Below are 25,559 nucleotides of genomic sequence, written 5' to 3'. Positions count from 1 at the left end.
CAGCAAAGTTTGTCAGGTGGAAGAGACATAACTGAAAATAAAAAACAAGCCTATCATGAAGACTAAAGGCATTTGTAGAATTTTCCAGGCAGGAAAACAGATACCACAGATGCTGATTTAAAAAGTAAATGTTTGAGGGGCGCCTGGGTGGCTCAGTTGTTAAGCACCTGCCTTCGGCTCAGGTCATGATCCCTGGGTCCTGGGATCGAGCCCCACATCAGGCTCCCTGCTCCGTGGGAAGCCTGCTTCTCCCTCTCCCACTCCCCGTTTGTGTTCCCTCTCTCACTGTCTCTATCAAAAAATAAATTTAAGGGTGGGAGAATGGGTTAGCCTGGTGATGGGTATTAAAGAGGGCACGTTCTGCATGGAGCACTGGGTGTTATGCACAAACAATGAATCATGGAACAGTACATCAAAAACTAATGATGTAATGTATGGTGATTAACATAACAATAAAAAATTAAAAATAAATAAAACAAAAAAATAAAAAATAATAAATTTAAAAAATCTTAAAAAAAAAAAGCAAATGTTCGAGCTCACCAAATAATGCTCAAGTAGCATACACAGAGAAGAAAGATCTATTTTTGTAATGTCTTCAGGAAAAAAAAAAAATGGCATTGAAGGACTAGTAAGAAGGGAGAAATCAGGGTTAAGCAATAGTGGAAATGAAAAAGGTTTATAAAAGACACTCCCATTGGTAAGAAATTAACCTTAGAAATTATCATTTGAAAATAATTATCAAGTCTATTTTTAGTCTTATTTTGTACCCAACTTTATTTTAGGAGGTCCTCTCCCTCAAAAAGCTCAAATCTTAGGTGGGAAGACAACACTAATGTACATAAAAGACATGAAAATCATTATGGATTAAAACAAAAGTGATCTAAAATGCTGTATAGCTACTGGGGGAGAAAAACCATCAGTGCAAGTAGATGTGCCTAAGATGTCACATTCTTTTGAGTAATGACTTCTTATATAGAAATCAATAAGCTATGAAAAATTTACAACAGTATTATGTACTAATTGGCCCCTCCAGAAACCTCTAGTGAGAGAGTCAAATGCTTAGAGAAGGCAGCAGAGGCTGGGGTTTTGGCTGTACAACCTGTAACTTCAGCAAAGTCTGAGACTCCTTTTTTCAGCTGTAAATTTAAAGATACAAATGCCTATGACACTGAGTTTCTTCTAGAATTTAAATGCTACTAGATGTGTAGAACACTGTAAATGATAAGCTGCCAGAACACAAGGGTGGTAGTGACAGAGGTCACGGACATCATCACCATTGTGGTCCTCATCACCACCACCACCATCATCATCCTAGAAGAACAATTCTGTATCATGAATTTGTAGAGTGTAAACACATCATTAATGTAGTACTGTTAATAGAGTGGTGAAATTAATGTTTGTCAATGACTTTTTACTTAGTTAATTGAGGTATAACTGGCATACAATTAACTGCATATATTTAAAATGTGTAATTTACTAGGTCTGAGCACACGTATTCACCCATGTAACCACCACCACAATCAGTATAATTAACATATCCATCACCTCCAGGAGCTTTCTTGGACTTCTTACAACCACTTCCTCTTACCCTTTCCCTTTCCCACTCCTCAGGCAACCGCTGATCTGATGTCTTCCATGATTAGTTTACTATTAGTTTTTTATAATTTTATATAAATGGAATGAAACTGCACACTTTAATTCCTTCATTTAGCTTGAGATCTATTCATGTTGTGTACACCAACAGTTCATTTCCCTCTAGTACTGGGTAGTACTCTGCATATGTCACAACTTGCCTATCTAGTCACCTACTAAACACCCAGCACATTTGGGTGTTTAGTCTTTATCTATTACAAAGCAATCTGCTATAAATATTTGTGTATAAATCTTCATACAAGCACATGTTTTCTTTTTAAGAAACCAGCGGTTTACTCAAGTGGTTGTACCATCTTATATTCTCACCCGCCATAGAGTTCCTTGCCAATAGCTGGCAACAAAGGCATAAAGGTCTAAGGGAGACAACTGGAAGTATACTACTATAAAGTTTTTATACAGTGTGTGAAGTACAATATCACTGATAAGTTGACTGTGATAATTTAAAGATATATACTATATATCCTAAAGCTACTACTAAAATAACAAAATGAGATATAACTCAAAGTCAGTCAGATGTAACTGTAATAGTTGACAGGTCCAAGAAAAAAATGCAGAGAATAAAAAAAGAGACAAAGAACTCACCCTTCAACTAATTATGGAGTGGTGTTTCATTGTAGTTTTGCATTCCTGAATGATTAATGACACTGAATATTTTTCATATGAACATACTTAGCTATCCATGAAAATGTTCTGTGTGCATTTCAAATTAATGTGTTCTCTGTTTTTCTTGGGTGAAGTGTTCTAAGTAGCAGACCTACAAGTAAGAGACTTATTTATGTCTTATATTTAAAATGTATTTCTTGGGGCGCCTGGGTGGCTCAGTCATTAAGCTTCTGCCTTCGGCTCAGGTCATGATCCCAGGGTCCTGGGATCGAGCCCCACATTGGGCTCCCTGCTCTGCGGGAAGCCTGCTTCTCCCTCCCCCACTCCCCTGCTTGTGTTCCCTCTGTCGCTGTGTCTCTGTCAAATAAATAAATAAAATCTTTAAAAATAAATAAATAAAATGTATTTCTTATAGGGTGGATATTGTTGGAGTTTGGGGTTTTTTTGTTCAATATGATAATCTCTGCCTTTTAAACCTGGTGTTTAGACTTTTTACATTGAATATGATCACTGACATATTTAGGTTTTAGTCTATCATCTTGCTATTTTTTAATTTCCCCATTTTTTTAAACACTCCTTTCCTTTTTCTGGTTTATTTTTTATAATTAAAATTTATCTATTTTGGTGATGTATTAGCTATAATATTTTTGTTCTCTTTTTAGTGGTTAGAGTTTATAGTACACATCTTTTATAGTAAACATCTTTAAATTACCACATTCAATCTACAAACAATATCATATCCTTTTATGTACAGTATAAGAACCTTACTATAGCCTATTTCCAGTTGTGTCCTCCAGACCTTTCTGCAATCATTATTATATTTTAATTATTACATAAGGACTAGTTGTTACTGTGTTTAAATATTGAGTAATCTTTTAAATCAAAATAACATAATAGTTTATTGTATTTGTCAATGTAGTTAGTATTGCCAATGTTCTTCATTTCTTTTTATGCATTTATATAAATCTACATTTTCATCTGGTATCACTTTTCTTTTGTTTAAAGGACTTTTGTTAACATTTCTTATAGTGCAGGTTGGAAGGAAAGGAATTCTTTCAGCTTCTTATGTCTGAAAAAGCCTTGGTTTTGCCTTAAAAATTATTTTGTTGCCTTTGATTTTGAAAGGCATTTTCCCTGAGTATAGAATTCTAGTTTGACAGTTTTTGCTTCAATAATTTAAAGATGTTGTCCTACTGTATTACTGCTAATATCATTTCTTGTGAGAAGTCTGCTGCCATCTTTATTTTTCTTACTCTGTATGTAGTATGTCTTTTTTCTCTGGAAGCTTTCAAGATTTTCTTTTCTTTCCCGGTTTTGAACAATGTGATGATGATGTACCTTGGTATAATTTTTTCCATTTTCTTATGCTTGAAGTTAAGCTTCTTGCATCTGTGGGTTTCTATTTTGATCAAACTTGAAAAAATTGGCTATTATCTACTCAAATATTTTATATTTTTTCTGTACCCGTTTTTCTCTTTTGTCCTTTAGAAGACTCCAATTACATGGTTTTGGGTGCTTGAAGTGGTCTCATTGCTCTATTTAAAAAAAATTATCTGTGTTTCGTATTTTTTCTATTATTATGTCTTTATTAATCTTTTCTTATGCAATATCTAATCTGCTGTCATTCCTAATCAGTGTGTGTTTCATTTTACATATTGTATGTTTCATTTGTAGGAGTTCAGTTTCAGGTGTATGGTTTTGTTTTGTTTTGTTTTGCCAATAGCTTCCATATCTCCACTTAACCTTTTACTCATGTGGGGTTATTCTGTACTGACTTTTCCATGGTTCTCTTTGGGTGGCTGGTTTGAACAAATGGCACTAGTGAGTGAAAGAAATAGTGTGGAAAGGGCCTTTACTGTGGTAATAGAAGAAAATGAGTCCTGCTTCTTTTACTGCACTTGTTGGAAGAATTCTTTAGAAACATTCTATTGACCTCCCTGAGCTTTAGCTTTCTCATCTGTAAATGACAACAATGCTTTGTAAAGCACTATGAAGTATAATACCTGTGACAGGAATTGAGGTACTGTAAATAGCTACACAAATATCAGTGCCTATAATTATGAGATTTGCAATGATTTGGGTTTTAGACTTTCCTTCCTAGACATTTATATTTGTTCAACAAGTCACTTGCTTATCTAGAACTTCTTTTGCTCATCCTTCAAATATTATCATGCTTTAAACACCCTTTATTTATGGGATGCCTGGGTGACTCAGTCGGTTAAGCACCTGCCTTTGGCTCGGGTCATGATCCCAGGGTTCTGGGATCAAGTCCCTCAACAGGCTCCTTGCTTAGCAAGGAGCCTACTTCTCCCTCTCCCTCTACACTCCCCCTGCTTGTGCTCTCTTTCTCTCTCTTTCAAATAAATAAATAAAATTAAAAAAAATAATAAACACCCTTTATTTAGAAATAACTGACTATCCTATTGTCAAGCCCAGCCAAGATGTCAGCACCAGGCAGAATTGCCCATTTCCCCTAACTTCTGGGGACTGGCTCTCCCTCCCTAGCTGATGATAGAAGCCTCAGCACCATCTCTATTCTAGTTAGGAGGAAAAAAAAAAAAAAGCTCTGTAAAGGGGAGTAATCATCTTTCATATTTACCTCAGTGTCTGTAGCACCTAGAAGACTGCCTCATGAATGATTTAGTGTTCTAAAGATTGTTAGAGCTGGTACTAAAAAAAAAAGCCTAGAAAATTAGATTTTACACTTTATTTTTCTTGGTCAATGGACATCTCTAAACTTCCAGTTTGGACTAGCATGTTGCTCTCCTTTTCCTGCCTTCAAAATGGTTGGTCCACACATGGGGTATACCCAAGAGGTGGGAGGATGAACTAAACAGAGGTTGATTAGAATTGTAATATTTGGGTCTTAAAAACCCTTGACAGATCCAGATCGTTAAGAGTGTCTTGACCAGATATATTCCACTCAGGGGCAATTGCTTCAACCTACGGGTCAAATCAGTCACCAGCAGACCACCAGGATATCTCTCCTCTCCCTTCCTCACACAAAGCACAACTGATGGGTGTAAGGTGTTCTTACCACAGCCTGGTATTTCATAAAGATGAACTGACTAATTGGTTAAAATGCAAAGAAATTTCCTGGCAGAAATCTCTGAGTGCTAGAGTTGAAAGACATACAGTCACAGGACCGAGGCTATTATGGACCACATGGAAGCTGATGATATATGAACAGCTACTGAGCAGTGACCAGGAATCAAACCAGAGTACAGAGGAGAGAGGGAAGAAGAGGGCAGGAGGGACCAAGTGATAGGAGAAAGAGAGGGAGAGAAGAAATAAGTAGAGATAGAGAAAAACAGATACAGATGAACAAATGGTCAGAGAAAAAGAGAGAGGAATCAAAGGGCATATAATTTCTGCCATTTTGGAGTTCTTATTTGCTTTTTCCTGGATTCCCTCAAGGGCTTTCCGTGTCCATGTAAAAATCCCTTTTCCATGGTCCAGTTTAAGTGTGAGGGGGTTCTTTTTCTTCTCACCCAGAGGCATCCTTACAAAATAGTCCTCACTGACCCAAGGGTTTGCTGTTTGTAATCCAATGGCTCCCTCAAGATTTGGGGGATTCTGTTTGAATTCTATTTAATCCTGAGTTTGAAACTAAGCACAAGGTCTTCTGTATCTTGGTCTATGGAACATCACAATGCCATCTCCAAGGGTCTGTCCTAATCTGAAATTTTAGGGTTTGTTGACTGGCAATCAATTCTTTTTGAGAACCCTAAGCGTAGTGAATTCAGCCCAGATCTCTTTCCACAGACCCTTCCTCTCCTTATTACAAAATCCTCTGGAGTTTTCTGGAATGAAGCAGTGATAATGTATTCTACCAGCTCTGTTTTGTGTGGATGGGTAATGGCTCAATCTCACTGACTAAGTGAAAAGCAGTATTGGTTATAGTGTCTCTCCATTGCCAGGCACATTCACAATGTAGACAACGGTTAGTAAACAAATCTCTAATCCCATGAAGTGTGACTAAACTCCTTGCTTTCGACAACTGTGGAACAACCTTCCTGACAAATGACTTCCCGATGCTACTACCGTCTTTGTAAGCTAGCCCAGACAACTGAGGAAATACTCCCTTCCCACATAGCCCAGATGAGGCTTGTGCTAGTGATCTAGGCAATAAATCAAATCACTGGTTACATTCAGGCTGTCATTTTAAAATATTAATCTGCTGTGCTATGGAGCTATTTGTATTTAATTGCAGTATTTAAAGAAGCCATCTCCTCCTCTAGAGCTTTGTGTATGCTTAATTCCTGCTCAGTCCTCAGCTGAGCGGCCCCTGGCAGGGTGGAGAGCCATGGGCCTGAGGCGCTGTGTGTGCCCTGCATTTGGTTAGCTGTGAATTCAACATGGCTGAGGCCATTCTTCCAAATGGCCAAGGCGATTATGCTTCTATAAACAACAGCTTTACGAGTTTGATGCTCACATGTTAAGAGTTTGCATGTTCATTGCCTCTTAACAAAAAATTTTATTGTGTCAAGGTGGGGAGTAATTTTTTTTTCCACACTGCCCACTGTGAGACAGATTCACAGATGCTGACGGGTTTTTTGGAGGTCAAGAAGCATGTTAATCCAGAAAATTTCTGGAACTCAAGTTTATAAACTAGTAAGCCAGACAGCTTTTTGGTATAACGTGAAGTCACTCTTCAAGTCAGTACTTTCTATGGACCTTGTAAGTACAGTGATTTGCATAAAATGGGCACTCAGGAAATGTGGTTAGGATTTAATTGATACCCACTAAACAAGTGGAAGTGATTGTCCAGTCAATTACATAAGTAAGGTGTTTAAACACCACTGCTGTGCCTATTCAATACCACCATAAATATTCCTACCACAGGAATTATGTTGACTAGACTTTGTTATTAAAATAATTCTTGGGCGCCTGGGTGGCTCAGTTGGTTAAGCAACTGCCTTCGGCTCAGGTCATGATCCTGGAGTCCCGGGATCGAGTCCTGCATCGGGCTCGAGTCCCGCATCGGGCTCCCTGCTCGGCAGGGAGTCTGCTCCTCCCTCTGACCCTCCCCCCTCTCATGTGCTCTCTGTCTCTCTCATTCTCTCTGTCTCAAATAAATAAATAAAATCTTTAAAAATAAAATAAAATAAAATAATTCTTTAATACAAATTAAAAATATAACAAAGAGAAACCATCTTGCACTGTTGGTGGGAATGCAAACTGGTGTAGCCACTCTGGAAAATAGTATGGAGTTTCCTCAAAAAGTTAAAAATAGAATTACCCTATGGTCCAGCAATTGCACTACTAGGTATTTACCAAAAGACTACAAAAACACTAATTCAAAGGGGTACATGTTCCCCAATGTTTAAAACAGCATTATCTACAATCTCCAAATTATGGAACTAGCCCAAGTGTCCATTGACTGGTGAATGGATAAAGAAGATGTATACACACACACACACACACACATATACATACTGGAATATTATTCAGCCATAAAAAAGAATGAAATCTTGCTATTTGCAATGATGTGGATCGAGTTCGAAAGTATTACGCTAAGCAAAATAAGTCAGTCAGAGAAAGACAAAAAACATACGATTTCACTCATAGGTAGAATTAAGAAACAAAACAAATGAACAAAGGGAAAGAGAGGGGTGGGGGCAATCCAAGAAACAGACTCTTAACTATAGAGAACACACTGATGGTTACCAGAGGGGAGGTGGGTAGGGGGATGGGTGAAATAGGTGATGGGGATTAAGGAGGGCACTTGTTGTGATGAGCACTAGGTGTCCTATGGAAGTGTTGAATCACTATACTGTACACCTGAAACTAATATTATACTGTACGTTAACTAACTGGAATTTAAGTAAAAACAAAAAAAATAAAAAATAGAAAAAAAAATAATGCATGCCCGCTAGCTTCCCTCTAGGAAGGAATCAGCATGAAGTTTTATTTCATAAGTTAGTAAAAACAAACCACCAACTATCAACTACAGAGTCTTTTAGAAAGAACAGTAACTATGTAACATAAATGTAACTTTGTAACTCCAAAATTTCTTATTCAAATAGACAGAGTATACTGCCATTTACTCTCTAAAACTCACTGGAAGAAACTTACTCCTTTTCCTCTGGAGGCAATGATTTATGATAAGCATAAAACATTTTATTAACTATAGCATAGGTAAATAAAATCAAATGTCATAATTAATTATGAAATGATCAAATATACAACTTACTAGGATTAAAGAACAAAGAAAACAAGCACTTTAGATTTATTTGATACTTTATCATTTCAAAGCACTTTCATATACCTTACCTTAATACATATCCATATGATGCTTTAAAAATTGTGTGTGTTTACAACCCCTCCTAACCCATATTTCTGCCAGAGTGCAAATGGTCATGCCTCTGTTCTTGGCAAATACTCTCCAGAGTGCCTCATCCTTAAAATCACACATCTTGGTCTTTTGAAGATGAAAATTTCAAACTTCTTTTTTCAACTCATGGTAAGAGAGGCAAAATTAAAAGTGAAATGACTTAGCATTAATCTCTGGAGGGTATCAAATTGCCATTAATGGGGGGGATTATTAAGCTTTCAAAAATTGTTTTAAAAATTTCTTCATTTGCATTTTCATTTTACCAGCTTTGTGACTGCCTGCTTTGTTCTGGTCAAAGCACTTTTCCTAAGACAATAGTTTACATGTTGGAAAAACCATCCTTCTTTATTTTTATTTGCATCTTCTTTGTGGCTTCAGAACAGGGGACTGCTCTGTAGTCTCAGCTCTACTATAACCTGAGATTCAAGTGTTTTGCCAATAAAATGAGGGAGTTGAATACAAGAATCTCTCAGATCCTGTGCCAATTTAGGTTCTGTAATTCTTATTTTGGTAATACTTTCCTTTTACAGCACCTTGTTTATTAATCTTTTCTCGGCCTCACTATTCAGATTAGAACTTTTTTTTTTTTACATGCAAACATAAGTCCTGAATCTTACCACAAAGAATGTCATGTTACTAATGCTAATAATGCTAATAATTAATGATGATAATACTGCCATATTTAATTCTTACCAACTGCCATGAAATCTATATACATTATCTCAATATAACAATCCTATGAAGGAAGCATTGTGATCCCAATTTTTCATATTGAAAAAAACTAAAGCTCAGAATTTAATTCCCCAAATGCAAACTATAGTCATATTATTAATAAGATATCTCATTTTCAGAATGTCAGGATACCATTTTACACTCCAGCTCACAGGGCAGAACTGTCAAGGTAGTGGGAGGCATGGATGAGCTCATCTATGACATGTATGTATTTTTCAAAATCTGCTCATAAATTCACTATGAACTCATTTTCTCCTGCCAAAAACAAACAAACAAACCCTTACAACAGAAGATAAATTTGCAATTCCCATGCCATTTCATGGTAAAATGAAAGCATGCACAGGTACATCCAAAATAGTATTTCTGGAACCAGCGATGTAGAACCTCAGGATTAAGAATGGAATACTAGAGTTCTAGAAACTGGAAACAAAAAGAGCTACTGTTGAAAATTTAGGCATTTGTTTTTAGAAAATATGTGTGAGTGTAACTTAACACTCACATATTTTGTCAGTAAACTAAAAAAATATTGTGAAAAATTATGCAAATTATATATTACATGAACAGCAGGGCACAAAGGGTTTGAATTTGAATTTCTTCTTCCTTGAAAACAGTGTTGCTTAAAAAATAGATATATTGTTATTGCCATTGTAGATAATGCTTTCTCTCAAAAGAAAGAGAGAGGCATACAGTAAATTGTAGGAAAACTGCCCCAAAATACAGATAATTCATATCTTAACCATCCATTCCAGTATACTCTTCTGTGTACTTGTCCCATCAATTATGAGGCCTTCTACTTTGTTAGGTGGGAACAAACACTATTCCTGACCTAGATGAGCACCGGGCACTGTCATACCAAGATCTTTTGGTGGCCCTTACCTAATTCTTGGGTAGTTTCCTCACATGCCTGCACTTATCATTATTCAGCTGATTTCTCAAGGGAACCCTTTGCAGGATTAAAATATTAGAGTAAGTATTTCCACTACTGTGTTCCTTTGGATGCTTTCTTTCTTTTTTTTAAAGATTTTATTTATTTATTTGACAGAGAGAGACACAGCGAGAGAGAGGGAACACAAGCAGGGGGCGTGGGAGAGGGAGAAGCAGGCTTCCCGTGGAGCAGGGAGCCCGATACGGGGCTCGATCCCAGGACGCTGGGATCATGACCTGAGCCGAAGGCAGACGCTTAACAACTGAGCCACCCAGGTGCCCCTGGATGCTTTATTTCACACATGTAACTGGCAACCTATGGATTAAATATCTCTACAATTTAGATGTTGTTTGACATGCCTTGTGTTGGTTCTCATACTGTTTTATTTCATTTTGCTTATCAATTAAATGAGATTTTCGGACTTTCTAATTGTAGTCAAGAGGGAATAATGGATGGGAAATACTCTTCCACATGAAAAATCAAAAAGGGAACAAAGTATATGGTTTTCAATATACTGGAGATCTGTCAAGGAAGGACAGTGTTCCCAAGGAAACAAAAAACAAACAAGGTGAGCCTTGTGATTACTTCAGCTAACTGCCTGGATGTAGTTTTCAGGTCACTGCACAAGGAGAGGGAACTCAGGTGGAGTCTATTAGACTCTTTGAATGGAAAAGACAGAGCTAAAAATCTGGGAAGACAAAGGCAGCTAAAGGCCACAGGCATAATGTCAAAAAGAAGAGAACTCAACGGAAAGAAAACTTTGACAATCTGCAGAGGGTTCCTCTTGAGCAATCAAGTGAGTCATGGTAAGTGCACACATTGAAACTACCGAAGGCCTGGTTAAGACGCATCAAAAGGATTAGCTCGAACAGTGCACAGCACTCACCAAGACCAGAAATAGTGCTTGTTTCTACCTGGAAGCCTTGAAAAATTTATCATTCATGAGTCAGTAGGCAGAATACACAGCAGAGTCTTGCTTCAGTAATGAGGAATAATTAGCCCAAAGCTGAGCACTATTTCATTTCCACTTAACAAATTCGAAAAGCAACATCCAAAAAACCAAACTGTTCCCATGTGCCTTAACCATATCTCAGAGCAAAGTTCAGTAATATTTATAGGGGATGCCAATAATATCCACCAACCAGTGAGGTAATATTTGCAATGTCTGGCATCCAGTATAAAATTACCAGGCATGTGAAGTAGCAGAAAAATGTGACACATAATGAAGAGAAAAACTGATCAGTCAAAATGGACACAGATGTTAGAATTGGCAGTCAAGGACATCAAAAGAGTGATAAATTTCGCATGTGTTCAAAAAGTGAAGTAGAGAAAGTGCCAAGGGAATAAGAAGAGAAGTCATAGACGGGGAGAAAATATTTTCAAAAGGCACAGGTGATAAAGGACTATTATCCAAAATAGTCAAAAGACTTTTAAAACTCAACATAAAAAAAAAAAAAAACTTAAAAAATTCTTCTTAAAAACATTGCCAAAGAAGATATACAGATGGCCAGTAAGCATTTGAAAAGATGCTACATATCAGATGTCATCAGGGAAATGCCAATTAAAACAACAATATACCACTATACACCTATCAGAATGGCCAAACACTGGAACATAGACAACACCAAATGTTAAAGAGGATCCAGAGCGACAGGAACTCTAATTCTTTGCTACTGGGAATGCAAACTGGTACAGCCACTTTAAAAGTCAGTTTGACTTTTGACAAAACAAAATATACTCTTACCATACAATTCAGTAATTATGCTTCTTGGCTTTTACCCAAAGAAATTGATAACTTATGTTCACACAAAAATTTGCATATGGATGTTTATAGCAGCTTTATTCTTAATTGCCAAAACTTGGAAGCAACCAAGATGTTCTTCGGTAGGTCAATGGATAAACTGTGACACATCTAGACAATGGAATATTATTTAGTGCTAAAAAGAAATCAACTATCAAGCCACATAAAAGACATGGAGTAAACTTAAATGCACTGTATGATTCCAACAGTATGACGTTCTTCAAAAAACAAAACTATGGAGATAGTAAAAAGATCAGTGGTTATCAGGGATTCAGGGATGGGGGTGATGAATAGGTGGAACACAGGATTTTTAAGGTAAAGTACTCTGTATGATACCATGATGATAGACACACATCATTATTTATTTGTCCAAACCCATAAAATATAAACCACTGGCAGTGAACCATAATGTAAACATGGTCTTTGGGTGATAATGATGTGTCAGCGTAGGTTTATCAATTGTAAAAGAAAATAATACCACTTTCAAGGATGGGGGAGTGTTAGTAGTAAGGGGAGGCTATGGATATGTGGGGGTAAAAGGCTATGGATATGTGGGTATACCCTCCCCTCAATTTCTCTGTGAACTTAAAACTTCTCTAAGAAAATAAAGTCTTAATAAAAAAAAAAAAAAAGTTAAGTAGAGACAGGGAAGATACAAAGACCTAACTTGAACTTCCTGAGATGGAAACTGAAATATCTGGGATGAAAAATACAGTGGCTTGGATTAATAACAGATTAGACATGATCGAAGAAAAGGTGAGTGAATTTAAACACATCACAATAGAAATAATCCAAAGTGAAACACAGAAAAAAAGGAAAGAGAGAGAGAAAGAGAAAAGATAAACAAACATTCCATCAGTGGGTTGTGGGACAACTTCAAAGGACCTAATATATTTATAAGGGGAATCTCCAAAAGGTAGAGGCAGAAAGAATAGAGAAATAGCCAAAATGTTTCCAAATTTGAAGAAAACTGCAGACTCACAGTCCCAAGTGATTCAATAAACCCCACACACCAAAAACACAAAGAAAACCACACCATGGTACAACACTATCATATTGTGCAACTGAGTAAAGAAAACATTGTCTTAATAGCAACTAGGGAGAAAAGAAGACATGCACAGAGGAACAAAGATGAGGGCAACAATGGATTTCTAAGAACAAGAACAGCATGTAAACACAAAGACGATGGAAAAATATCTTCCAAGTTTTTCTTTTAAATGGCATTCAGAATCGTATGAGTATCTCAAAAATGCAGTAAAAGCATTAGACAAACTACAACATCTGTTTCTGATCAAAACTGTCCACATACTGGAAATAGAAGATGACTGCCTCAACTGGGTAAATGGCATCTACAAAAAGCCTACAGCTAATATCATAGTTAACCAAGAAAGCAATGGGTTCCACCTAAGACTGAGAATAAGGCCAGGATATGTGCTTTTGTCACTTCTACTTGGTATCATATTGGAAATCTTAGCCAGAGCAATAAGGCAATCAAAACTGTATCAGGTTTCTTTGTGTGTGAAAAATGATAGCGGATTCTAAAATTCTAATTCAAAGGTTCTAAAATAGATAAAATAACTGAAAAAAATAAAAGTTGGAGGACTAACAATGATTTTAAGACTGATTATAAAGTAAAACTGCAGTAATCCATACTGTGTGGTATTGGCATACATATGGATAAATAGATAAATGGAACAGAACAATCTAGAAATAGATCAACACATATATGGATAGCTGAATTTTATTAAAGGTGCAAAAGCAATTCAGTAAAGAAAGGATAGTGCTTTCAAAAAATGGTGCCGGGACCACTGGATCGCAATATGCAAAATAAGAAACTTAGGTCTATAACTTCTACCACATTAGAAAATTACCTCAAAAATGTATGATGGGCCTATATGTAAAACATAAAACTATAAAAACCTTACACAAATACAAAATACAAAAACAGTAAAAATGGGCAAAATAAACACTTAACTAAAAAAGATACACGGACAGCAAATGACAGATGCTTGAAACCATCAGTCATCAGAGAAATGCAAAATAAAACCACTATAACACTATACTACACATATATAAGAATTGCAAAAATCTAAAAGACTGGCCTTACAAAGTGTTAGAAGTGTGTAATGACCTGGAACTCCCATACATTGGTGATGGAAATTTAAGATGGTACAACCACTTGGAAAAATTATCTTAAAAATTAAATCTATTCATAATAGGCGTTCCAGCTATTTTACTCTTAGGTACTTATTCAAGAGAAATGTGTATAAATATTTGTATGGACATATGTTTACAAGTTTCCGAACGACTTTATTTTTAATAGCTAGTTAAAACTAGAAACAAACCAATTGTCCCTCAAAAGGTGAATGCATAAACAAACTTTGATATTTTATTACAATGAAATGCTACGCAGCAATACAAAGAAATGATCTATTGTTGAATCCTACAACATGGATGGGTTTCAAAATAATTACACTGAGTCAATCAAACCACACAAAAGAAGAATGCATAGTGCATGCTCTATTTTTATAAAAATCTACAAAATGCCAAATTAAAAGTATTCCATAGCATCATAAAGGAGATCAGTGATTGCCTTGTCATGGAGGGAGTTAAGAGAGATGGCCTCACTGGGGCATGAATACGGGGTTAGGGATATGTTGGTTATATTGTTAGTGGTGATGGCTCCATAGAGGTATAAGGCAGATCAAACTTAACAAATAGTACACTTTAAATATGTAGACTTACATTTTGTCAATTTTACTTCAATAAACCTGGTTTTAAATTTTCAGACTTCCAGCTTCTCCTGAGAAACTGGGGGGTCTAGCTGCATTGCATCTGCATGATTATGTGGCCATGGAAGCTGTATTTTTCCAAGTCACTTGCTCTAAGTTTGCCATAGTCCTGTCCTTTTTGTTGCCCTTACCCTGTTTGATTCATTTGAGTTGACTGCTTTAGAGATTTGAATTTATGACTATCAATTGATTTTTTTTTGAAAGATTTTATTTATTTGACGGAGAGAGACATAGCGAGAGAGAGAACACAAGTAGGGGGAGCTGGATGAGGGAGAAGCAGGCTCCCAGCTGAGCAGGGAGCCCGACATGGGGCTCTATCCCAGGACCCTGGGATCATGACCTGAGCCGAAGGCAGACGCTTAAATGACTGAGCCACCCTGGCGCCCCTATCAATTGATTTCTTGTCTTCTGTTAACAAAGTGATGCTAAAATAGTTTCTTCCATCAGCATAAAGGGAGGAACTATCCAAACTCATTCTATGGCATCCTGTTATTTGGTCCCAACTGATTTTCCAAACCTATTTCTGAACACTCTCTCCATCAGCCCACACATACAAAAGCTCTCTTTTCTTACTCACTATTGCCTACATTTCCAAACAAGCTGTATGTGTTGGGTTTGCTCACTTGGTATGTTAACAAGATCCCTGTTTACACCATCAGCATAGAAAGGAAGGAAGAAAAAGAAAGGACTCAGGGTTCAGAATTTTCATTTCTATCAAATGCTAATTGGAAAGTCATCTTATGTCTCTAGAAAGAAAAGAACCTATGCCAGAAAAATAATTTCTTACCATTTGGTACAAAATATAAGAGGCTTAAAAATAAATGACCTCTCTGACAGTGAGAGGTTGTAAACGTTATCATCAACCATTTCATCATGGTGTAGGTGTGATGGGCCAGGTGATGCCCAAAATCTTTTTACTGTCCTTAGTCCTAAATCTTCGATGTCAGTATATTGCTGAATCAAGCCAGTAAATTCCAAATTATGTTGGGTCAACCGAAGTTAAAGATCATATTTTAATCTTTTTTTTCTCCTGTATAGTCACCCCAACCATGCCACCTTTTGTTTGAAATACTCTTTTTATTCACTTTCTTCCAAAGATAAAGAATAATGTGAGTATTAAGTGACTTCATAACATTAATTTCACTTTTGATAATTTCTGCTTAGATAGTATTAAATATGAGATAATTATTGTTTCTATATTTTGCATGTCTGCCTTAAATTTATCCCCAAATATATCAATACTTATAATAGTTTCACATGATATACTTACAAATAAAACTTCTCATCCCATACTGGATTCAAGTTTCCAAAAATGGTTTTCGTTCTTCTTTTGTTCTTTCCCACTTGAACAGTAACATATGGGTCACTCGACCCTGTTTTGTCTTTTGCCTGTAAACCTTGTGCCGAAACCACTGAAATAAACCAAAATAGAAATTTTAATATAAAGATTTCCTCAAACAAACAAACAAAAATAACAAAGGGCAGTTTTTCTAACACTTTGCACCCTGGGTTTGTGCAAAGGAATGCTAAAATAGTTTCTTCCATCAGCATAAAGGGAGGAACTATCCAAACTCATTCTATGGCATCCCGTTATTTGGTCCCAACTGATTTTCCAAACCTATTTCCTTTATTGAGGAAATGAACATTAGGACTTAAAAATATTCAATGAAAGAATGAAAACACTGAATATTAAAACCTTCCTTGAGTAAATATTTGCTTTTGTCTGCAATGAGTAGCAGCCATATACATATACTTTCATATTCACACCAGCTATATACTTATATACACATTACTACATAAATGTATAGAAAAATAAAGATGCACATACAATATGCCAAAAGGCATCCAACATAATTCAAAGGTCTGTGATTTAAAATATATTTCTATTTGTGAGTTTGCTGTCACTACTGAACAACTCAACCTAGTTAAAAAAAAAAAAGCAACTTTATTTTATCTTACAAGTACCATATGAGTAAGTTAAGAGGCTTGGTAAACATTAACACAACATATATGCACTTGCTGTTGTTATAGGCAACCTAAGAAGTTCAAATTACTACACATCACTAAGCTCAAACTGCCTTGACTCAAGGATCAAATGTTTGAGGGGTACTGATCAAGGATTAAGTAAAATGATGTGTGTTTTCTCATTAAGAAAAACTGACTAGAGAGATTTTTGGCTACTCTTGTAATTTATCAGTGGTGGGCAGCTACAAAGCTAATTGCGGGATATTGATGAATATGTTGTAAAAGAGAAACTTCTTCCTCTAGAAGAGCTTTTGATTAGAACAAATTGCAATTACTTCAATTATCTAGTATATATTTTAGAAATTTCAAGTACCAACTACATGTCTTACCAATATTGACAAGTTTGAAAACATTCTACTTATTTTACCTATAATTGTTATTAAGCAGTAATTTCTAAGACACATAAAAATCTCAATGTGGAATCAAAATTTTCAAGACAACTATTTTTACCTGTAATGGTTATTTTTGCTGACCACTTAGATGTCCCATCCAGTACACTCTGCTTGGCTGCTTTTGTGTATTGCACAAAATCTTCTTTAGAAATCTGAAACATTTCCTGAATTACTTCAAACACCTCCGGCCTGTTTTTCTCCCTAATCTTCATTCTTTCTTTCATAGCCATAATAATGGTCTGAGTCTTGTCTTCCGCACCATGCTTAGAACTCTTTTCTGCTGCTCCTATAATGGAAAAATGAGTGGTGACGTAAATGCACATAAAATTACTTTTTGATGGCCCAAGAGGGAGAGAAAGAAGGAATAGGAGAATGAATAAGTGGTTTCATTCTGAGGAGTCAGGGTACCTTCTTCACAGAACATCAGGGCAATATAAATGCTGCTGGACAAAATATCTAGGCTGAGATTCAGAACCAGCCTTTGTGTTAATGGCAAGTAAATGGACTTCCATGATTCCCAGTTTTGTCACAGCTGTATTATTTGCTTAAATCAGGGGTTGTGCAAATATATGGTTTGAATTTTCAAAGAGCTAAAAAGAATGCACACAGTCAAATATGGCATATACCACCTGCAAAACAAAACTGAGAAATAGATAGGATATATATGGCAAATGTCTCCCCAAAGTCAGTATTTCAAATACTTGGGTTCAAAGTGCTTAATTATTTTTAATGATGGAACTTACCATAATTAAGTGCTTAAATTCTTTTTGTAAAATAAATACCACCATTCTCTCTTATATATTGAAATCCAGGGTAAGATTTTACTTGGAATTAAAGTGATTCTGCTGTTTAAAAAGGATTTAGAAACCAGTGGGTAGATGACCTCTAAATACATGATGGATCACAGGCCTCAACTCTCACTTTGTGATATGGCCATAGTTTTTAATAGGATAAATTCATTCTACTTAAAACCCTTTTTGATTTCCAGGATTTTTTTATTTTTTTATTTTTTTTATGATTGGTCTCAACTTTCTGGGCATTTTTGTTTATAACACTAATCCTTCTGGCAATGAAGGATTTCCAAAGGTCCATTCTTGGATCCCTCACCTTCTCCAGCTACCTGCCAGGTATTTTCAGTGCTCTCTGTGGCCTCTGGGTTGTGCAATATTATACGACAAGTTAACAATGAACCATGATCCCAACTCTCATGGCTCCTTAGTGAGTTTTAAATGAGAAAACAAAACCCCACGGACCAGTGTTGCGGGAGCTGCCACTGCTGATACCAAATATTTTGGGGTGCCAAACAAAGGTCATGTAGTGAAAAGAATAAAAAACAAAACTCATGTTCACAGCTGGTAACAGTTCCAATTTTCATCTACATGACTGTATTACCCAACTTACAATTTTTTGAAATGTATTTCTGAAATAGGCATATTAATATCTGGTAGAATGTTTAGAGATTAAATAAGACAAGTTATCTGCATGATTTCTACCACAAGGGATAGCCTCACTAATGTTCTCTGAATCTAAGTATTTTAAGCCCAAATGAAGCACAGAAGCTAAGACAAAGAGGAAAAGGTCAGCCGTTAGCTTTCCTTATAATAAACTCATATTCAACAGGAGTACTTTAGTGAAAATCTTGATTTATTTGAAAGTATGACGTTTGTTTCCTAAAGTGGAAAAAACACATTCATAATAACCAAGGTATAATTAGACAAAGTTAAAGGGATGAATATTCTAATGGTATAAAGAGCAGATTCCCCGTCTTTATCTTAAAACAACAACAACAAAACAAAAACAAGGAAAAAAAAAACTTTGAGGACTTAAACCACATTAAAAAAAATACTAAAAATGACTGCATTACATTTAATGTAATTTGAAAGGACATTCTAAATGCCCTAGTCATCTGTTAAAACAGGCCATAGAAAAGCTACGCATCTGTAAATTGCATATCCTTAAATAATTAAGCATGTTTGTAATTTATCAACAATGGCTTAACTGTGCATGCATAATTCTTATACAGTAAAACTAGCTTAGGCTACTTGAATAGTCCCAGCTACCCAATAGGCATATTTTACTTCAAGTACTGAAATATTCATTAAGCAGAAAGAAAAGGCAGTGCTGCCTTGAAAAAATTACTGCAAGATTCAAAGTGCCCCAAAAGTTTGATATGTGACAGCCATCCTAAGAATGAATGTTCAACAGGTGAGAAATGCCATAAAATTTAACTCTCCCCCAAATTTCTAAGTAACTATTATTGTTTTGGCTCTCAGTGCTCCCAAAGGCTACAGAAAAGAAGTGTTCAAGTCCTTGAGAGTTAAATATATTTTGGATTATTTTTCTAAATTCAGGAAGAGCCAGCGGACGACCACCCATGTAATAATACTCATTTAAGTAATCACTACCAAATTCAAAGGTAGAATATAACAAGAAATTTTTTATCTAAAGGAATCAAATCTCTGTACTTAACAACCGCCTCCTGAATTTTTTTTTAAAAGACTTAATTAAGAAAGCATAATGATTTGCTGTGAAATCTTTCACCAATGCTCTTGATGTTGGAGCAGAAAACTCTAATTTGTGGACAACACACAAACCATCAACTGTGAAACCACTATTCTGGGAGAGCAGGTTAACAGAGGCTTATGTTTAAACCTTTTATCTGTTATTTCTAGAAAAAGATATGTGGCATTTTAAAAGTTCTACTTTTACTTTTACATATTTTGATCTGAGGGAAATGATTCAACTTAAATCTATGTAGTTTGGAGACGCAGAGACAAATCTGTAATTTTTGTCACCGATCTACAAGCACTTTCCACCGCCTATTGTTTATCGAACCTGATTTTTCGAATGAAACTATTTCTGAGGTAGCTGCAATTTGCCACGAATTTCCAAACCCTTTGGGTTTATTATTTTCCTTCAGGCTTGGTCTGTTTATCTCAAAGTCATCAGAGATAAACTTAAATTTGCATTTATATGACTCTTCCTTCAAAGTGTATGACAGAAGGTGTAGTAGCTTCACTGAAATACAGTGAGTAGTAATATGTCAACCAGGGATCAACAATAAATGAGATCAAAAGAGATAATGTACAGTGAAAGCACTTTGTAAAATGTAATACATTATCCAAATGGAATGCATCATTGTTATTTTTAAAAACACTTAATTGACAGATCAGAGGATACAATTATGCACAACAAAATTCATCCTTGCAAGAGATACAAGAGAATTCATCCGTAAATGAGGCCAACTTACCTAAAATGGTTCCTTTCTACATAATTTAATGGGAAAGCCACTTAATCAGAACCCTCACTTTTCTCTATAATTTTTATTTATTACCCAAAACATATAAATTTCATGTGAAATTCATAATTTTACCAACTTTGCATGGCAATTTACATACATCTAACAGCTGCAATCGTCTCTCTTGGTCTCAATCTCTTTTCTTTCCTATTTTTCTCAAGAGTGATTCCAAAAATTTCTATTTTCTTCAAGTCACTTACCTCACCCCATTAACCTCCACTCTCAGCATATGATCTTATCTCTTCCTTAACAGAAATAGAGGCTCCCTAACCCAGTGGTCACATTTTCTCCCTCCCTATGGAAAACAAACAAAAAAATAGGAACAACACCACCACCACACCTGACCTGTAATATTAGCAGATTTCTATGGTGTAAATATTCCTAACATGGCTTATTTCAAGCAACTGCCTCGTGGAATTCTTAAACATTTATCAATCACCACTGGCTCAGCTGCCTGTCTATCCATTTAGTTTACATGCTAGCCTATAAGGCCAACCTCAACTAAATGTGTTCCAAGTATCAAGCATGCTCTTTAGAAAATAGGATACATTCAACAAATAGAGAAGATAAAATATTTCTGGGGGGAACCTAAAATAAAATGATTGCCATATTTGAGTATTTAATCTGGCTCTGGGTTCAATTTTAGGTCTTAGGAACTTTGTGTATGCTCTCACCCTAAGGCCGCGATCCTGGAAAAAACAAAAATAAATTCAGTGTAAAATGATATACATGCTGTGGAGTCTTATGAAAAGACAAAATACATTGGGCACTTGGCTTCAGGTTTAGAATTTTCAGAAAACAAAGGCTGTGCCCATCATTAGAAAGCAGAAAGTGGTTGGCCTCATGCTCTTATAGTCAGCATAAAACAAGAGCATAAGTCCAAATATAAAGTGGAAGAAATACATCAATAAAAGCACTTTTAAATAAGGCAAAGGAGCATAGCGGCTCATGATGCTTTGTGTATACTAAAAGGTGACAGTCCTGTGTGAATCCTGACTTGCCAATTATTAACCATCTGAAATTGCACTACTTTAGCTCTGTAAACTTTAGTTTATTCATCTGAAAAACAAAAGGAAATAATAGTAGCATCTTAACAGGGTCACTGTAAGGATTAAATGAGATAATGTATAAAAGTTTCAATACTAATAATTGAGCAAGTATAAGGTCTAGAAGTCACAAGGTGAAGATACAAGCATTTATTAAAGAATTTTACATTAACATGGAATTTGGGGATTTTAGCTTTAAGATTACTTGACCTGTAAAGCAACTCGGTGAAAGCTCTCCCCATGGACACTGCCACACCCAATGTCTGCCATATGCTTAATGCTATAGAACAACTTGCTAGCTGGGAGCCAATGAAGTACTTGAAGATTTAAGAAAATAAAATTCAGGGGTGGCTGGGTGGCTCAGTTGGTTAAGCATCTACTTCAGCCCAGGATCATGGGATCGAGCCCCACCCAATCGGGCTCCCTGCTCAGTGGGGAGCCTGCTTCTCCCTCTCCCTCTGCAGCTCCCCCTGCTTGTGTGCTCGCTCTCTCTCTCAAATAAAATCTTTAAAAAAAAAAAAAAGTTCAGAGAAACTAGAAGAAATTATTATAGTATTTTTATTTTTCATATCCATAAATTTTTACCTGCATTTGAGGCTGGTGAACCCAGAGTAAATAGGTGGTTGATATACACAGAAAGCATGCAGAAGGTCTGATATTGAGGCATTTCTCTCTCTAGGAGTCTCTAGCCTATGAAACTTTATTGCTTTTCTTTCCTTTCCCCATAAAATCCTGTAGGTGGGCCTACTCTTGGTGCCTCTGTTTTTCTTTCTCATGAAATCATGTAGGTGGGCATGTAGCTGGCATTTTCTACCTTTTCCCTTTAGTTGCTTTACAGCCAAGATCATCTTAACCCTCCTCTTCTAACATGCCTTCAATATTTCCAAGGAGCAAACCTACAACTCCCCCAGTCTTCAAATCACAGGTCTCCTTTGTCTTACACAATCAAAGTTACACACTCCACACAATTTCTGGAACACAATAAAGAACTGACATTTAATAGAAGGATAACTGGAGGATCACAGACCTAGCATAGCATCACCTCCCATTCTCATAGGTGTCCCCATCACTGACAGTAGGAGAATGTGGGCAGGGAGCCCCCTTTCAAGGAACTGCCACCTTCTATAAAGTAATTTTACTTTTGTTGAGCTTGGGTCCAAAACCAAAAATCAACCTTTCTTCGCTGCCCACCTCCACCATATTCAATCATCCTATTATTGGTAAATGCAAACTTTGAGAACAAGTTCAGAAACATTTGCATATTAAAAGAAGACAAAATCAGGTATGCACTCTCAAAATTGTCAGAGCTACTACATTTCCTGAGCATTATTTAGATACTAACTTCCTTAAGATTTCTAAATTATTTCAGAGTCAAAAATTGTATAGATGAGGGGAAAAACTAATTTCAACAAAAGAAAAAAAGTGCTCAATTTCAGAAGTATTTTTACTATGTAAGGAAAAAAAAATCAATGGAGAGATAGAGAGAGGAAAGATCTTTTTTGTTCCTATCACTTTTCGCAACAGATTTTTTCCAAGTCTTTTTCAAAAAAAAAAAAAAAAGATAAAACAAAGAAAATTTTAAACCCAAGATTTTTTTCTATTTCTGTTTTTTTAACTAGTCTCTGAATGGAAGTTGGCTGACACAACTAGTTCACAGTGTTATTGGAAGCTGCCCTGGTACTGACATTCTTAGACCACGCTGTTCTCCTGTTGGACATGACCAAACTCACAGGACACCACGTTCACATGGTCTGTGTGACCATGACCATGCTGACGTGAGACAAACAAGGCCATCTCACAAGTTTATCTAAGTGCAAATGAAAACAAACCACAAAATACCAAACATCCCCTCTCCTAACTCATGAGTGACCACTGTTTCTTAGCTAGGTACAGCTATTTGCCTCACTCTCGTCTGTACTCCTGGTAAGATTTTTTTAACCTACACGATCATAAATTGTCCTCACTTTCAGACAACACCTGATCCAGAGCAACCTCTGCTTTCTAAAACCCTCTTACTGAGATGTCCCATGGTTTATCCTGCAGTATATTCTCCTTTGCAGCAATGGATAATAAACTGAACTTCTAAAACTACAAATGTGTTACCTCACACCGGTCAGAATGGCTAAAATTAACAACACAGGAAACAACACATGTTGGCGAGGATGCGGAGAAAGGAGAACTCTCTTACACTGCTGGTGGGAATGCAAGCTGGTGCAGCCACTCTGGAAAACAGTATGGAGGTTCCTCAAAAAGTTAAAAATAGAGCTAAAGTACAGTCCAGCAATTGCACTACTAGGTATTTACCCAAAAGATACAAACATAGTGATCTGAAGGGGCACCTGCACCCTCATGTTTATAGCAACAATGTCCACAATAGCCAAACTGTGGAAAAAGCCCAGATGTCCATTGATAGATGAATGGATAGAGATGTGGTGTGTATAGATACAATGGAATATTATGCAGGTATCAAAAAAAATGAAATCTTGCCATTTGCAACTATGTGGATGGAACTAGAGGGTATTACGCTAAGCAAAATTAAGTCAATCAGAGAAAGCCAATTATCATATGATTTCACTCATATGTGGAATTTAAGAAACAAAACAGAGGATCACAGGGGAAGGGAGGGAAAAATAAGATGAAATCAGAGAGGGAGACAAACCGTAAGAGACTTTTAATCATAGGGAACAAACTGAGGGTTGCTGGAGGGGAGGGTGGGGGGATGGGGTAACTGGGTGATGGGCATTAAGGAAGGCCCGTGATGTTATGAGCGCTGGGTGTTACATACAACTAATGAGTCACTGACCTCTACCTCTGAAACTAATAATATACTATATGTTAATTAATTAAATTCAAAATAATATGCCATCCTAGGCATATGTGGAAGTCTTATACATAAGGGGTGTCCCCATTGCAAATTTCTTGCTTAAAGCAATGAAAAGAGAAATTTCTTAAGGAAGTGTCACTGATTCTGTAGGGTCAATTTCAAATTTTACTGGTAGTTATTGTGGAAAGTGGTGAGGTTGAATTCATATACTTGCAAAGTCTCTTTCTGTTCAATGCAAGGGTGGATTTTAGGAAAACAGTAAGGAGGTATTACTAAAGAAAATACTCCCCTTCCTGGGGCACTCATACCCACCCTCATTTTTCTCAACTATTTTTGATTTCTTTCAATTTACATGTGCATTTTAATGAATAACCTCAAAGAAAAAGTTGCCTAATTTAGCCAATATCCATCAATGTATCTTAAGAAACAGAAATATAATATAAAAATGTTTCCAAAGTCTAATGAATGTGTGACATCTTTAGTCTCTCAAACACTGAGAAAAGAGTCAGCTCATTTCTGAAGTATAATCTACATCATTTTTTTACTTACTGGATTCCAGCCATTTGTTTCTAGATGGCAATGTTTTTCTGTTTTTTCAAATGTCACTGCCCTAATATGCTTATTTCTTAAAAAGACTGTTTATAATTCAGTTTTTAAATAAGTAGACTGAATTCTAATTGGATGATGAGATTATGCAAGTTAGCTCAGTAGTATTGAATCAATCCCCCTTCCTTTTAAGCAGTTATTCCTAAATATACTTTTTATTTTTCAAAGAGACACTACCTATTTTGAAAAAAACAAAAACAAAACCAAAAAAACGCATTCATTACCATTAACAACCTCCATCTGATCTCATGGTGTAGGGAGAATACTAATGAAGTAAAGAAAATTGTAGAATGTGTATGACTTACTACAAAATCAGCTGTGACAGCATTTATGATTTAATCTTTATTTTGACATTTTCCTCTGATCCCCCTCAATTTTAGGCAACCCCGTGGATGTCACACATTCATTGTATTCATATAAACAATAACAGAGGGGACAATGTTTACATGTGAAAAAAAGATTTGTAAATGAAAGTCCGTGTTTAAATAAATTTTCTTGGCAAAGTGTTTTTTTGTTTGTGTTTTG

General features: G+C 36.1%; 1 protein-coding gene across 2 annotated transcripts in view; it reads right to left on the bottom strand.

Moving 5' to 3' along the window:
• The window catches only part of UNC13C (unc-13 homolog C), a 565,259-nt gene that overhangs the window by 320,300 nt on the left and 219,400 nt on the right, over positions 1-25,559 (bottom strand). For both annotated transcript variants that reach the window (XM_034993923.1, XM_034993924.1), the window contains 2 exons: positions 17,319-17,546; positions 16,114-16,255 (listed from right to left, as the gene is read on the bottom strand). In XM_034993923.1, coding sequence (XP_034849814.1) covers positions 16,114-16,255; positions 17,319-17,546 — 370 coding nt within the window. The remainder of the gene's footprint in view (positions 1-16,113; positions 16,256-17,318; positions 17,547-25,559) is intronic.

This window comes from Mirounga leonina, unplaced genomic scaffold (assembly GCF_011800145.1).
Source record: "Mirounga leonina isolate KUSES-001 unplaced genomic scaffold, KU_Mleo_1.0 Mir_91, whole genome shotgun sequence".
In the NCBI taxonomy this organism is placed as follows: Eukaryota; Metazoa; Chordata; class Mammalia; order Carnivora; family Phocidae; genus Mirounga; species Mirounga leonina.
Note: the sequence above shows the minus strand (reverse complement) of the source record. Positions and strands in the feature narration are given on the sequence as shown.